Here is a 16,097-nt window from a genome sequence, read left to right on the forward strand (position 1 = left end):
GAATTGAACCTAAAGCCTTCATACTATGCTGTGGCCTTAGCCATATATATATATTTATTTTATTTTATTTTATTTTATTTTTTAATTTTGAAGTGATCTAGCTAAGTCACTAAATTGCCCAGGTTGGGCTTAAATTCACAATCCCCCTGCCTCAGCTTCCCAGGGTGCTAGGATTACAGGTGTCCACCACCATCCCCAACTTCAGAAGTGGGTGTTTTTAAAGAAGAAGGATTTACTTGTTTAATTTAGTAGCTATACAAATGTATAAACATTCTAAAGTGTACACAAGATACCTATATAGGGAAATTAAAATGTATTAACTATAAAATTACTTTCTAGGGCTCTTCTATAACTTGGAAGTCTTATTTAAACTTTCTCCATTCAATATTTTTTAAAGGCTTATCAAGATTCTTGTCGAGAATCCCTGGTCCCTGTCCATAGAGTGATGTACAATGTTCTCAACGACCTGGAGAAGATATTTGACATGGCAGTTCTGGAAGCATTATTCAGTGAGGTCAACAGGGAGGTGTACCCTGCTTTAATGAACATTTACAAAGACTTCCAAAATGGTAATTAAGTTTATTACCACCTTTTGAGGTCCATTGTCAGTTTTTAAAAAACAAGTATAGGGTCCAGGGATTTAGCTCAGTGGTTTTGCCACCTGCTGTGCAAGCGCAAGGACCTGAGTTCGATCCCTGGTAACAAAAAAAACAAACAAAAAAAACAAGTATAGGGCCAGGGATTTAGCTCAGTGGTTTCCCCGTCAGTTGTGCAAGTGCAAGGACCCGAGTTCGATCCCTGGTAACAAAAACCAAAAAAACCAAAAAACAAACAAACAAAAAACAAAAAAAATAAAATAAAAAACAAGTATATATTGAGTTTCTACCACATGTCACACACTTTGCTGGATAGTGGGGATATCATGGTTAATGAAACAGACATGTCATGAGAGATCTGTCTCAGGACAGCTAAGGGCTAAGGTAAGCGCCACCCAGAGCTGCTAACTCTATACAAGATAACCAGAGCCACTTTGGCCCCACCTTTACCTAGAAGAGCCTAGGACAGGCAACACAGAGCCCCAGCTGTGTCACTGTTTCTCTTCAGTGGGAGCTCTTGCAGTGGTCCATACATCAGCCCCAAGTTCACTACTACTGGCCCTGGCGACAGCTTAGCTGTGAGTACAATATCCACTGTGGTTTAGCACCACACACCCATGGAAGTCAAGATCTCTTCCAAAAACTCCAATGTCCTAGCTTTAAGGGACTGAGTTATAAGATTCACCACTTTGAAGGAAGACCACATTATGGCTTCCTACAGCATCTGTAGTTCATATGGGGTCCTTCTCAGTCACTTGCCATGGATCATTTTAAAATCTAAGCCCAGAGAAAAGTCTACCTTTATTAAGTTGCCAAACTAATGTGAAGAAAGTTAACCCTGGTCAAATTTTCCTTTAAAGAAGAAGTGATTTTTTTAACCTTCTATCCATGAAGAGTGAAACAAACATTAATCCCATTTACTGCTATGCAATAAAAAGGATGCCCTCCAAGTTTTTTGTAGATTACTTGTCAATAAAACTTTATTCCAACAGTTTGATCTCAGTTAAGTGTTCCAAGTACAAGACAGAGATATCACAAGAAAAAGGGGCACATGTCCTGGGAAAGACCAGGAATAGAGGTATGAAAGGATGTCTGTGGAATGCTCACAAATTGGATTTATCAGAATTTGAAAGTGAGAAGTAGAAACTGACTCACATAGATGGGAGGAAGATTTTGAAGCATCTGCCATTTAAAGCTAAGAATTTAAAGTTTGTTTACTAGACAATAAAGAAATACTGTAGGTGTATAAGTGGGGGGAAATTTTAAGCCAAGTGTCTAGGGCTTGGTCATTAGTGTGAAATAGTAACCTCATCAAAGGAAGAATATTTTATATTTCAAGTCAGAAAATGAATTTTAAAAATCAAATACTTGGGCACCAATTGTGAGTCAATATTCTATTTGTTACCAGGATGCCCCAGCCTGAACATAGGAAGTTATCTTTACTGCCCAAAACGCATGACATCTGATGTTCTCCAGGGACTGTGAGATGCCCCTGTCCCGAGCCCCAGTGTCCACATCTCACTCCTTAGTTCCTGATATTCCCTGTGCTTTGCACACCCTGAGTGTCTCCTCTCTGTGAAGTAAACATAAAGGCTCCCTGTGGAGATCAGCTCCTCTGCCCCCGGGATGACCGTGAACTTTGTCATGTGGGACCCACTGAGCACTGAGTGACTGGAGGGCTGGGAATTCCTAAGTGTGGAATTTTGGAAATGTTGTCTCTGGTCCCTGCTAGAGATCTCTAATTGCTTTCTTCTCTATCCATCTCTTCAGTGATCCATGACAAACTCTATCTCCAAGAAAGTGATGGAGAAGAGAGAGAGGAGAGGCCCAACACCCAGCTAAGGCTTGAAGAAGGTAATTATAACTAAGCAAAAAACAGATTCTTACCTGCACAGAGCAAAAAGAGACCAAGGCGACCTCTAACGGAGACTGTGAGCAAGGAGAGAAATGCGGGAGGACCATGAAGAAAGCAGGAAAGGAGTTTGTATATGAGCCTTGTGTTCGTCAGCTTTCCATCACTGTGACAAAGTACCGGAGAGATATTAGGTAAAAGGTGGAAATGTTTGCTTAGTTTGACTCATGGTTTTGGAGGTTTCGGTCCATGGTTGCTTGGTCCCATTGTTTGGGGCCTGTGAAGAGCCCAAACACGGTGGAGTGAAGCTGCTCACCTCATAGTATCTGGGAGGCAAAGAAAGAGAGAAGGGGCCATTGTCCCAATATCCCCTCTAAGGGCATGTCCCCAGTGCCCCAACTTCATTCCAGTAAGGCCCCACCACCTAAAGGATTCATCAGCTTCCAATAGCACCATTGGCTGGGGACCGAGCCTGTGGCCCATAACCCTTTGAGGGACATTTAAGATCCAAGCCATAACAAGCCCCTAAGTGAATGTGGGATCATGACTGAGTAGCCACAGCAAGGGACAGCAGGACCAATACCTAAGATGAAGGAACCAGAGCTCAGTGTGTCAGGAAGCATTCTTTAAAGGACTGACTACTCAGATGTAATTGTGATTTAGGAAAAGATCTCTGTAGGAGATCAATATGAAGCTGCAAAGAGATAAGAACTATGGCCCGTGGCCACCATGAAAGAGAAGGCCCTTGGTAAAAGAAAAACTCCTTTTTTATTGATACCTTCACATTCATAGCACTTCCGACATAAAATGTGAGTGGGGTTCTCTCCAGCTCCTACCAATATTCTGCAAATGCTAACAGCATGTTCTGTAGTTTACTTCTATCCAGACTTTTACCAGCCAGGATTAGCACAGCCTATATGTTAAGGGCTCAGTCCCCCAAGACAGCCCCCCTTCAGATGACAGTTACGAGCCCAGGGCGTAACCAGGAGCAGTGTAGTTTGCCTGTCATCCCAGCTACACTGGAGGCAGAAGGAGGAGGATTGCTTGAGCCCAGGAGTTCAAGGCTAGCCTGGAAATTCAGTGAGGCTCTATCTCCACAACAAAAGAAGTTCCAGGTACCAACTGACTCTGAATTCCCACAGCCCTCTTCTGGAGTTGGATAATCTGCTAACAGAGCTCACCCAACTCAGGAAACACTTACTACAAAGCATACAATTCATTATAAAAGAACCCAAGAATGGCCAGATAGAAGAGAAGTAAATGGGGACGGATATCGAATTACCATGCACTTTCTGGGCATGCCACCCTCTCAGAACGTCCACAAGTTTGCCAGCTCAGTAGTTCCCTAACTCAGTCATTTAAGACTTTTATTAAAAAATAGGAGTTCCTTTCCACAGGCCTGATTGAGTAAATCCCTGGGCCTTGGTGACTATGTCAGCCTCCCACCCATCTCTCCACCCTGGAGGTCAGGGAGCTCTGACCCTCCAATCAAGTTTAGTTTCCCTTAGCAACCAGAGCTTCCCCCCTTAGGGGCTTTCCAAAACTCACATTGTCAACATAAACTCAAGCATCATTGAAAAGAGCGGGTTAGGGGCCGGGAATTTAGCTCAGTGGTTTCACCACCTGCTGCGCAAGCACAAGGACTGGAGTTCGATCCCTGGTACCAAAAAAAAAAAAAAAAAAAAGGGCTGGTTATGAATAGCAAAAGAGGCTCTTTCCATTTCCACCACTTGGGAAATTAAAAAGGGTTTCAGGAGCTCTGGCCAGGAGCAGGGGAGCCAGACCTAAATATCTACTTACTATATCACGAGGTCCTACTTGGTGATAGCAGAAGAGATGGTTTTAAACGTGGGGACTGTTGTTCAAGGGCAGGAATATTCATGTAGAAAGACACAGGAAGTGGTAAAGATGTGAGAAGAGCACATGAACACTTTGAGAGAGAGAGACAGGAAGAAAAGGGGAAATGAAAGGACAGAAAGGGGTAAAGGACACCAATAAAAAGAACCTTGTTATTAACTACTCACTCTATTGAGTGTCTCCTCTTGGCCATTGTGAATTTAGTGTTCAGGGGACCATTGGAGACTGGTATCACTTAGGTCCCCATATTAGCAGATGAGGAAACTGAAATCTATAAAATCTGTGTATGGAATTTGCCAAGGGCCAGATGAGCAGGGAGAACTCAGGCACTCTGATCTGAGAGCCAGTGTTCTTAACCAGGTAATCTAACAAAAAAGGTAGAAACTTGAAACAAAAGTAGGGAAATATCTGCAGAAAGACACAGGAAACAAATAGCAAGAGTTCCCAGAGGTGGAGGTGACTCAGCCACAAGATCCACGGAAAGGCCAACAAAGAAGAGCCAACAGATGGGGGGCGGGGGGGGGGGTGTTATGGTAGAAGAGAGGGTGGGGACCAGGAAACCAGGACATCTAAGGACCAGAGGAGGGCCACTGGGGAGGGCAGCTCTGGGGACAAAGGCAGACTCCCTTTGGCTGTGGATATGAAGACATGTCACTGCCAGGTGCCAGAGTACCCCACAGAGGAAACTGACGGCACTGCCCCATGAGGCCCTCAGCCAGCAGTAGATGGGCTGGTCCTCCTCTCTCTCAGGACCAGAGTCTGACTTCAAGAAGCAGGTGGTCCTGCCAGCTGCCCATGGGCTCTGGATTGATCCTTCGAGATGATCTCTTTTAACTCCTGCGGGATAAAAAACAATGCAGGGAGATTGGACGAAGTGGTAAAAACCCATAGTTCTATTTCTGAAATACACTTCTAATTTCTTCCCCTAGGAACTAGAAGAAACTCCGTTTCACGAAGCCTCACCTGGTCACGCTCAGAGCCCTCGCCTTCTGGTGGTCTGTTCCTCTTGACTCTCCTGTGATCCTTTGCTGGCTTATCCCATTCTGGAATGTGCTGTGGGGCTACTTCCTTGGGTTACTGATTGCTGAGAATTTTCATTCTGTGCATCTGCTGTTTTGCCAAGCTCAGGGTTTAGATAGCAGAGTCTTGATCCTCTGGGTTGCCCAGGAGGGTTTCTTCTTACCATAGCCTTAGACGTACTTGCTGCCCACTCCTGATGGCTCTGAGCCTGAACTTTTTTTTTTAGGGCATGTTTGCAGTACGTGATGTTTACATTTCTCGTGTGGAGTTGAAACACTCACATAACACACCTTCGTTCCTTTTCTCATCCCTTTCTCTCTCCCTTCTGTCTCTTGATCCCCTTAATATGTAAGAAAGATCTATCACCCTACTTCCTATTCCTATTACCTATATTTTGTTCTTTATTTATATTTGAGCTTGTGTGACTGATTTATTTCACTTAACATTGTGGTCTCAAGGTGCATCCATTTTCCTAAAAATGACCCATTTATCTTCTTCTTCTTTTTTTTTTTTTTTTTGGTACTGGGGATCGAACTCGGGACCTTGTGCTTGCGAGGCAGGTGCCGGAACCACTGAGCTAAATCCCCAGCTCCCCATTTATCTTCTTATAAGGCAAAGTAGTACTCCATGATGTGTAAATACATTTTCTTTATCCATTCATCTGTTGATGAACATGTAGGCTGGTTCCAAGATTTAGCTATTATGAGTTGTGCTGCTACAAATATAGGTATGCATGAATCACTGTAATATGATGCCTTTTACCTTTTTATACCTAATGTCCCATAAGAATGGAACATAATAAAAATATTTTTCTTCAAATTCTTGTTCCTTGAATCTTCCTAAGGAACATATATGAATTTCATGCAAACATTGAAAAAAATCACAGTCATCAGCAAAACTGGAGTTAGGCATGGTGGCACAAAAACACGTACCTGGGTCCATGTTCCACATCAAACTTTTGGAATTACTTTTTAAATCACTTTTCCATAACTTACTTTGTTTAGAAAAAAACAGTAAATGACAAAATGCCACTGCACTGAAAAAGGCATTTATGCATTTGTATACTGCTGAGGCTGGTGAGGACAGAGCCAGCTAGGTGGCTGGAATCAGCATAGCTAGGAGAGGGTCGCCGTGAGTGAAGAGAGTGCTCCTGGGTTTGTTTTCCTGAGACTCACTCCTCACCCTCCCCTGCTCTGCTCTGCCCTCCACCTGCCCTCTGCCCTGCCATTTTCCTTGCCAACTTTTGTTGTTTGTTGGCTTCCTGCTGGGTTCCTAACATGAGAGACAGCAAACTTTTGGAGAGCTAGAGAAAGGGAGAAGCTGGTGCTTCCCCTCACTGCTTGGGGAGCAGTTCCGGCAGTAGCTGCCTCTCCTCCAGGACTCCAGCTCTGCCCACCTAGTGATGCTCCCTGCCCAGGGCTCTCCTTCAGTCCCTCTGCCAGCTTCCTGGTTACTGTGTTCTTCCCTTAAGACTTCTCAGCGCCAGCACCGGAGCTGGGGATGTAGCTCAGTGGCACCGTGCCTGCCTGGCAAGCATGAGGTCCTGAGTTTGATCCCCAGTACCAAAAAAAAAGAAAAAAGACTTTTCACCGCTCCCATTAACTGAATTTCATGCTCTCTGCTTTAAATGCTTAGAGTGATTTGTATTTTCCTATTGGGCCCTGACTGATACAAGGGACAAATACAGCATCTATGAATCAAAATGTGTTTCAGGTACAAACTTACCTGAAAATGAACTCCCACACCAGGCCCACAAAAGAGAACAGATAAATGGATTAAGAACGGAAACAACCAAGGAGAGAAACGATACACCAGGAAGCCACCAAACAGATGAGCAGCCTGTCCAAGAGTCTGCACCAGGAAGTAAGTGTTTATTTGCCTGAGTGTGGAAGGGCCAGGAGGTCCTGGCCATTGGCGGAAGAGGTGGACTAGTGCCTGACATAAGAGATTCCCAGCATTCAGCAGGCTGAGGCAGGGGCATCGGACTCAGAGAGAGCAGGAATAGAGTCTGATACACTGATGAAAGAGATCAGAAAGAAGATGGTTAGCAAGGGGAAACTAGCAGGCATAGCGGTGCACGCCTGTGATTCCAGCACTCTGGAAGACTGGGGCAGGAAGATCCCAAGTTCAAGCCCAGCCTGGCCAACTCAGTGACTTCGTGAGACCCTGTCTCTAAATAAAAAAGGGGATGGTTGCTGGGAATGTAGCACAGTGTGAAGGCCCTGGGTTCAGTCCATAGTCCTGGCCCCCTCAGAGGGAGGAAGAAGCCTGAGAGACAAAGAGGGAGAGTTGTACATCTTCCGTGGAAAAGAGAGACAGAAATAAAAGGCAAAAGGAGAGATCAGAGAGGCACTGGCCATGAAATCAATGAAAAACATCTTCAGGGGTGGAGGTGCGAACACATGCAGACGGAAGTAGAAATATGAGAGGGAGAGAAGCCGGGTAAGGTATAATGAAAAGGAAAGAGGGCGGAGCAAGCCTCTACTGGATCTCAGATCTGGCATTTTTAATCCGCAGAGTCTTTGGAAGAAGTAGCTGCCCCAGCGAATAATGGAGATGCAAGCGTGGAGCCACTCCGCCCTTTGGCCTGCGGTGAAGAAAGTAATTATGAACCTCACCAATTTTGTCAGATGTTCTATATTTTTTGGTGGTTAGTTGCCTGTTTAAAAAATTCATCTTAACCATTTTTAAACTGACAAATTAAAAATGATATATACTTGGGGCTGGTGGTGTGGCTCAGTAGTAGGGCACTTGCCTAGAAAGCGTGAGGCCCCGGGTTCCATCCACAACACACAATCTCACACACACACACACACACACACACACATTTAAAACATGATATTTTAAAATATGCATACATTGTAAGGTGGCTAAGCTGAGCTAGTTTGCCATTTGCTTTTCACATATCATTTCTGTGGTGAGAACACAAAATCTATTCTCTTGGCAATTTTTGAGACTATAATAGATTGTTAATAACTACAGTCACTATGTTATACAATAGACCCTTGAACTCATTTTTTTTATGTCTAACATCTCCTCAATTCCCCTCCCTTCTCCCTACAGGTCCCGGTAAATAACATTATACTCCTATGAGGTCACCACTTTTACACTCCACATATGAATGAGATCGTGCAATGTTTGTTTTACTGTGCCTGGCTTATTTCATTTAAACTAATGGTCTCCTGGTTCTTCCATGTTGTCACAAATGGCAGGATTTCCCTCACTTTTAGGCTGAATACTATTCCATTGTCTATGTATACCACATTTTCTTTATCTGGTGATGTATAATTGGGTTGACTTCATAACTTGGGTTTTGAGAATAATGCTGTAATAGATGTGAGCCTATAGTCATCTTTTTGACCTGCTATTTAATTCATTAGGTATATACATATATATATATGACTCTTGAATCATAGTCCTGTTCTACATTTAGCATTTAGCTGTTTGGGAATCTCCATACTGTTCCCCAGTATGGCTCTACTAATTTATATTCTCACTAGGATGGTACAAGTGTTCCCTTTTCTCTACATCAATACCAACACTTGTTATCTTTTGTCTTTTTGATAATAGCCACTCTAACATGGGGGCTGAGGTCTCATTGCGGTTTTGTTTGTACATCCTCGATGAACTGTGAGGTTGATCACCTTTTCATGCAGCCATTGGCCATTTGTAGAGCTATGTTGAATCGAAATGGTGAAAGTGGGCCTCCTTCTCTTTGTCTCGATCTTAAAGGGAAAGCTTTCAACTTTCCACCATTTAATGTGAGGCTTACTGTGTTTGTCATATATGACCCTCACGTGCAATGGTAATATACCTCCGCCTTTCCCATTTGAATCACTTTTATTCCTTTCTCTTGCCTAAATGCTCTGGCTATAACTCCCAGTACTATAATGATATTACAGGTACTGATATATTGAGGTACATTCCTTACTATCTAATTGCTGAGAGTTTTTATCATGAAAGGACATTGAATTTTATCCAATGCTTTTCTGCATCTGTTGAGGTCATTGTATTTGTTTTATCTTCATTATACCAATATGGTATGTGATGTCTACAGATTTGCATAGGTTGAGCCATCCTTGCGTCTCTGGTTAAATTTGACTGGATCATGGTGGAATGTCCATTTAATGTGCTGTTGAATTTGGTTTGCTGGTATTTTGTTGAGGTTTTTTTCATCTGTGCTCATCAGGGATATTGACCTTGTAATTTTCTTTTCTTGTAAGGTCTTTGGCTGTCTAGGACCGGGTTCTATGGGATACAGCCTACGGACAGGGAAGGCTTAGAGGCTTGGATCATGGTACTGGCCCTGAATCTGAGGCCATTAGGGCCTGCTCAGCTTTGGGGCCTAAAGCAAAGTCTACTCTCACTTCCTTCTCCTTCTCCTAAGTGAAGAGTTTCTCTCTCCATGCTCTGCTGCCTAGATTAGGGAAGGAATGACACAGAGAACGTAAAACTTTCCTTCCTGCCATCTTCAGTGGATCTTTTTCTATTTCTTTGTTACATTTAGGTGCCGTCATTGCTCACCTGGTTCCCTTAAATCTTGTGAAAGCATTTTCATACTTGTAGTTGTTCAGATTGGTGTTTCTGGAGGGAGATGAGCTCTGGAGATTCCTATTCCACCAACTTGCTCTGTGCCTCCCAAATTTTCTAATTATTATGTCTTTGCTTTTTTATGAGAGCAAAAATGTTCCTTTGTTCTCCCATACTGACTGCCCATACACACCCAGACAAATGATCTTTGTTGCAGTCTCTGGTTGCTTTTCATAGTTATGGGATGTAGGGGAGAGAAGGTGCTATTCTCTTTAATGGAGGGGGTACCCCTGGGTAGAGAATGCAAAGAGAGAAAATATGGAAAAAGTCAACTAGAAAACACTACACAACAAAGAATATGGGTGAGACAGACTTTAGAAAATCAACATGGAATCTGAACATTTCCATCCTGTGTGGTTGATGACATGAAGTGTGTTAAAACTGGCTTTTCAGAAGTTAAAGTGGTAACATGGAAATCATTCGTGTTTCTCATCATATTTGCAAGGAAGGAAGCCCAAGGGAAAGTCCTTCAGGACAGAACTGTAGGTGGACAGACTCTGGTGCAGTGGGCAGTGCACTAGGGGAGAACGCTGTTGATCACTGGGATGTTTGAAATGAGGCAAACACAGAAAGACAAAGAGTGATGATAAAAGAGGCAGGCTAGGGTCACAGTGATAATTAAGAAAAAATGGATACACCTTGAGACTATAGTGTGGAATGCAATAAATCAGACACCCAAGCTTAAATACAACATGGTTTCTTTATTTGAGAAACCAAAAGCATAAATCATTAGAGTAAAATAAAAGAGAGATGATAGGAAACAAAGAGATAGATCTTTAGCAAATGAGAAAGGGATCAGGAGAAGGGGGGAGAGAGAAGAGAGAGAGGAAGGGACCAAGACATAAAAAGAATTAAGATGTGTTGTGTACATGTATCAACACTTCAAGAGAAATGTAACCATTATGAGCTATAAATACGTACTAATACAAATAAAAAACAACTAAGAAACAAAATCAAACAAGAAACAGGTAGAAAACATAACAGAGATGGACCACTTGGCACATGGGGTAGGGAGGAGACAGCACAGCGGGCGCTAAGTGTAGCAGGGGGACCCACAGAGGGCCTTGCTCTCAGCCCCAGAGATTGAGCATTTCCTTAATTCTTGTGCCCAAAGTGCAGCCCTACTCCTGGCCCTGAGATACAATGGTCTTTTAAAATGTAGAGAAAAAGAGAATGAGCAGAGAAATATATAAAGGAAAATGAATGCCAAGGAATAGGATGAAATGGGAGAAAGCACAAAGGAAACAAGGAGAGAACCAGTTGAAGGAGAGTGAATGGAACTGAGGTAGAGAGCAGGCTGTGTGAGAGAAGATGAATCAAGACACGGTTTGATCTGAGTCAACAGTCACAGTATATCACATGGCCCCCATGAGCCTCTGGGATTCCCACAGCTCCCCTGAGGCATCTCGTCTCTCCAAACCTCAGGCACCATCTGGGAACTGTTGACTCCCAAACACACATCTCCAGCCCAGACCTGTCCTTTGAGCTGATTTCTCCCGAAGGCCTTCATTCAGGGGTCTGAAAGAAATCCTTATTCATCCTTATTCCAGCCCAGACCTGTCCTTTGAGCTGATTTCTCACAAAGACCTTCATTCAAGGGTCTGAAGGACATCCTTACTCAGAGGCAGCCTCAGGCATGCCTTGTGCAGTGTAACAAACTCTCCCAAAATCTATTGGCTTATTTACCTCCCAATGCCACACCAAACTGCATTTAGTTGTAAAGCTCTCTCTCCTACATCTCTACCTCTACATATGCTTATGCAGTTTGTTGTAATCTTTTTAAGTTAAAAATGTTCACACAGTAGAACTCAGAAATTACATTCTTAAGCAGAAACTATCAGAAATGCATATTATGTTCATTGAAACCCATAGGAAAGAATGTTCATAGTAACATTGTTCTGAAAAGGCAAACACGTAAAATGACACATTTGGATAAATACATTTATGGCTTATTTCTGTGATGGAATACTATACAGTTATGAAAATAGTTACACAAAATGAACACAGATGACTCTTGCAAACATGTTTCTGTCACCATGGGGTGGGGAGAAAATGATTCGATTTCTATAAATTACATAAAATTCAATGGATGTACATGTTGGAAATCAAGATGGGGGTCAACTTTGAGAAGGACAATGAGTTCCATTAGTGGGAGGTGTCAGTAAGAGACTTCTAGAGACTTCTAGAGTTTTGATAATCTTCCTCTTGACCAAAGCAGCATTGCTTACTTTGTGATCATTGAAAACCCACTCTTATCTATGTATATTATATTGTGGCCATGATTTTTATTTTTGAGAAAACAAAAATTATCACTCAAAGGAGCAGAACAATAAGTAAAGGAAAAGATGAAAATAAAACAGCACTAATAGAGGCACAAAGGAAAGGACAGAACTAAGCAGTAGAAAGGAAAGAGGCATCAGGGCGAGGCTTCATTCTCAACCGTGAGAAGCACGAAGGGGATTACTAAACAGCCTCAGGTGAGTGAGACAAATGTTCTTTCTTCATTACAATTCTCCCCAGGGACAGAGCTGCACAGCCAAGGAATCCAAGTTAGCTCCTGTTCTGTGCTTCTGGTGGATATAAAGAAGGAAAAGCCATTCTACTCAGAAGATGAGCAACGAGCCCAACGCAGGGCTAAACCTGCCCGGCCCCCTGACATAATAGGTATGGCTGAGCAAAGGGCTTGGAACTCTTCCCAGGGAATAGGCCCCCAGGAAAGGGTCTCAGGTATGTGGTCAGCATCCAGCAAGGCCTGCGACAGAGACAGGAAAGGGAGGAGGCCAGCGCCTGTGTAAGCTGAAGTGAGCATTTAGCTCAGCATAAGAAAGTTCTGAGAAATTGGGGGAAATCCGAAAGGCAGAAGTGGAGGTGATAAAAATGATCCATGTCAGAAAGGCTCTTTCTAAAGGAAGGGAAGAGGGCAAGAGGCAGGAGTTAAAGAAAAGAGAGGGGGAAATCAAGGAACCACGGTGTTCATGAGAGGAGAGGAGAAAATCACATCAAGGCAAAGAGGTGTAAGGAGAGGCAGTCAGCAGACACGCAGGGGTGGAAGCAGGGATAACGGGAAGGAGCAAGAAGAACATGAAGTAAAGTGAGAACCAAAGAAACAGGTCAGGTGACAGCAGGGAAAGTAAGAAGTAGCATGAGGGAGGAGGTCAGGGTATCTGTGGGCTGGGTCTTCTCAGCTTTGAGGTCAGGCCCGGTACCAGTCTTCACCTTCGAGGACGGGTCCCAGACTTTGACCCCACTTAGCTTCCTGCTGCTCTTGCTGTGGGATTCCAAGCTGCATGAGTCCCCTGGTCACCCCGAGACTCTTAGAGGGATTTACTCCTTTGTACAGTCATCAGCAGTGACGACTCTGAAGACCTCAGTGACGAAGATGAGCCCCCCAAAGCCTCCACCTCAGCCCTGAGAAGTGAACCCGGTGAGGAAGGCTGGAGGGCAGGACACGGGCAGTGGAACTGTGGATTCAGAGCTGCTGTTTTACTCTGACCCATTGTGTATGAGAGGTCTGGTTTATCCCAGAACCCTATTCTCAACGTTGATTTTATTTAACCATTTTAGGCAATGCAGGAACTTGAGAAATTATCACACATTTATTTTGAGGGATTAATGTTACTAATAATTCAGTTTGTATGTGCATTGATTATATAGTTGGTATAGGCTAGCAAAATAATGAGTTTGGGTTTTTTACACTAATTAGTTGCCATGCTATGAAGTGATAGACTTATTCAATGATTTCTATAGAGAACAGAAAGCTAAATAATCCTTTGTTGGAAGATCATAATGTTATCTGGCCACAAACTTCAGGTTGTGTCAAAAAGAAGTTTGTTCAACTATCTAATGTTAGTAGAAATAAAGATTTGAGATAAAGTATTCTGGAACCCAAAGTATTGTTTTTAACAACATTTTTTAGCAAGTAATGGCACATGGAGTGATTTTTTTTAAAAGACTTTTGCAAATAATTTGTTATTTTTTTCTTTACAAGTCCTTAAAGGTTTGTAAAGCAGGGTAGACACTGTAGTTTCCTAGATGAGAAAACATCATCACAGAAATATTTAAAACTCTTCTCCAAAATTTCAGGAAGAATTAGAGAAAAAAAAAAAGTATAGCACCCTGGATTCTGAGTTACTTGCTTTGTAAAATGTGAGAAAGACGTGCTTATCAAAATGTGTTTTCTCAGTCCTCTCTACAGCGAGAGTTGTTATAAAATTTAAAACTTTGTAATGTACAAATTGGTGATTTGTTTTCCCTTTTTATTTTCTAGATCCAGAGGATTTTAGAGACATGACTCTTTAGGAAAAACACACTAAGACCTAGGAGCAAATGAAAATGTTACCTAGTCTTGAAGTTATAAAAGAATAATATGTAAAATAGAGCCTTCATTCCAATTGTTTAGACAGTGTCTAAAGGAAAATGTAAATTTGCTTCTGTTTTTAGACAGTGTATACATTTACCTCAGTGTAAGAAAACCACTCCAAAAAATTTGTCCCCAATTATGTCTACAGCTCAAACACAAAAGATTATGCTCAGCCTTGTACAAGGTTCAACGAGGCACTGTTAGGGGCAGAAGTGGCTCCTCTTTAACATAAGATTTCAAGGTCATCTGCGAGAAGAACAGAGGCAGAGAGGATGGAATTGTGGAATGAGAAGTAGAAAGGGTAAGAAGTAAAAGGGACAGGTACAGGGAGAAAGGGCCAAGCAAAGCAAAGATGTCCCTTGCCAGTGAATTGTCTCCACCTCTGGGGACAAGAATGGAATGTCAATAACCAACCAGCAGGTGATTTAGAAAGGCGTGGGTTTTCAAGGTTTTTCCAAGTTTTCCTGTTAGGGAATTTCATACTGAATTGGTTCCTTGGTCATAACTGAAACTTCTAAGGAATTTTACTTTTGTTTAAAAAAATTTTTTTTATTAGTGTACGTTTGAGATACATAGTGATTACAGTCAGCTTGGGGGACTGATACGTATCCACATCACATCCTGATCGTCCTTATTCCCCCTCCTCCCCCACCTTCCCCTGTCTTTCCTCTCCCAGATCCTTTTCCCATCTCTACAAGGTCTACCTCTTTGCATCTTAACGCGGCTCTTTCATTTTGCTTTCTAAATCATTTATATTTTAACTGTCTGTATTCCTTTATTCAGTGATCAGTGACCATGACCCATTAGAATCAAGTGAGGAAGAGGAAACCCAAGAAGCCAGTTGCTCACGTCAGAGCACACCAAGTAAGAATGTCAGAATTGCAACTCCCAGGATACAGAATATTGGAGTCCGAATCTAGACCTCTGCTCCTGATGAACTGTATTCTGAGCATTCCCTATACACTTTGATTCTCGAACTTCTGGGGAAAACTTTTCTGCATTTAACCTCCCTAAGTTATTGGAAAATGAAACATGTCAAGAAGGCATTACAAACTGTTGTTTGGCTGGATGAGTCCAACTAATAGATATCATGAAAACATAGCAAAAATATGCTAATAAAATTAGTCTTTTTTACTACACAATCTATTAATACTAAAGAACTGAAACAATGTACTTATTCACTATACCCCTTTACCTTTTATAGGTCATAGTAAGCACAGTATTTCTCTATTCATCAATATTATCTTTAGTCACAAGTTTAAAGTCTTCAAAGAATAATTTGTGCTGCTATTTAATTTTTGATTGGATAAAAATGACTTCAGCTCAACTACATTCAAATCTAAATTATAGTTGCATGGTTGGCATACATTGTTATTTTTATTGGACTTTTGTAAATAAATCTTCATATTGTCATCACAAAAACCTGTACAGGGAGGTATGTTAACTAGGTTATCCCTACTATATAGATGAAAAAAATGGAACTAGGAATGGTTAAGAGTCATTTACAAATTTACATAAAGAATTTTTTTAAAGCCAGGTTGGATCCCAACCTTATGACTTTGGACCTACAGAACCAGATTGAACGGAAGGGAAGAAAGTAAAATGTTCATGAAAACTTGGTTAGGATTGCAAGCCCATTTGCTATGTGAGTTATCATAACACTTGTCTTTTGTATGCAAATAATGATTTTCTCTCCTTTTTTTTTTTCCTCCCTTTTTCTTTACAGAGCCTATGGATTTCAGAACATTCAGAAAAAGCCCTCTGAAAAGAGGTGAAAGAAAATATGGTTATCAATTGTTATGGCTTATGCCTAGCTGTACCC

At 42.0% G+C, this 16,097-nt stretch overlaps 1 protein-coding gene across 12 annotated transcripts in view; it reads left to right on the forward strand.

Annotated features, from left to right (window-relative positions):
* The window catches only part of Sp100 (SP100 nuclear body protein), a 76,372-nt gene that overhangs the window by 30,713 nt on the left and 29,562 nt on the right, over positions 1 to 16,097 (forward strand). For all 12 annotated transcript variants that reach the window (XR_002390301.2, XR_002390302.2, XR_015450562.1 and 9 more), the window contains 9 exons: positions 398 to 569; positions 2,367 to 2,450; positions 5,235 to 5,300; positions 7,039 to 7,188; positions 7,843 to 7,926; positions 12,436 to 12,579; positions 13,256 to 13,339; positions 15,059 to 15,139; positions 16,002 to 16,046. Coding sequence is in view for 7 of the 12 variants with exons in the window: in XM_021247062.2 (XP_021102721.1) it covers positions 398 to 569; positions 2,367 to 2,450; positions 5,235 to 5,300; positions 7,039 to 7,188; positions 7,843 to 7,926; positions 12,436 to 12,579; positions 13,256 to 13,339; positions 15,059 to 15,139; positions 16,002 to 16,046 (910 nt within the window). In the remaining 5 variants the exon portion in view is untranslated. The remainder of the gene's footprint in view (positions 1 to 397; positions 570 to 2,366; positions 2,451 to 5,234; positions 5,301 to 7,038; positions 7,189 to 7,842; positions 7,927 to 12,435; positions 12,580 to 13,255; positions 13,340 to 15,058; positions 15,140 to 16,001; positions 16,047 to 16,097) is intronic.

This window comes from Heterocephalus glaber, unplaced genomic scaffold, assembly GCF_053883595.1.
Source record: "Heterocephalus glaber isolate CG9 unplaced genomic scaffold, H.glaber_assembly_v1.0 deba00001004, whole genome shotgun sequence".
Classification (NCBI taxonomy): Eukaryota; Metazoa; Chordata; class Mammalia; order Rodentia; family Bathyergidae; genus Heterocephalus; species Heterocephalus glaber.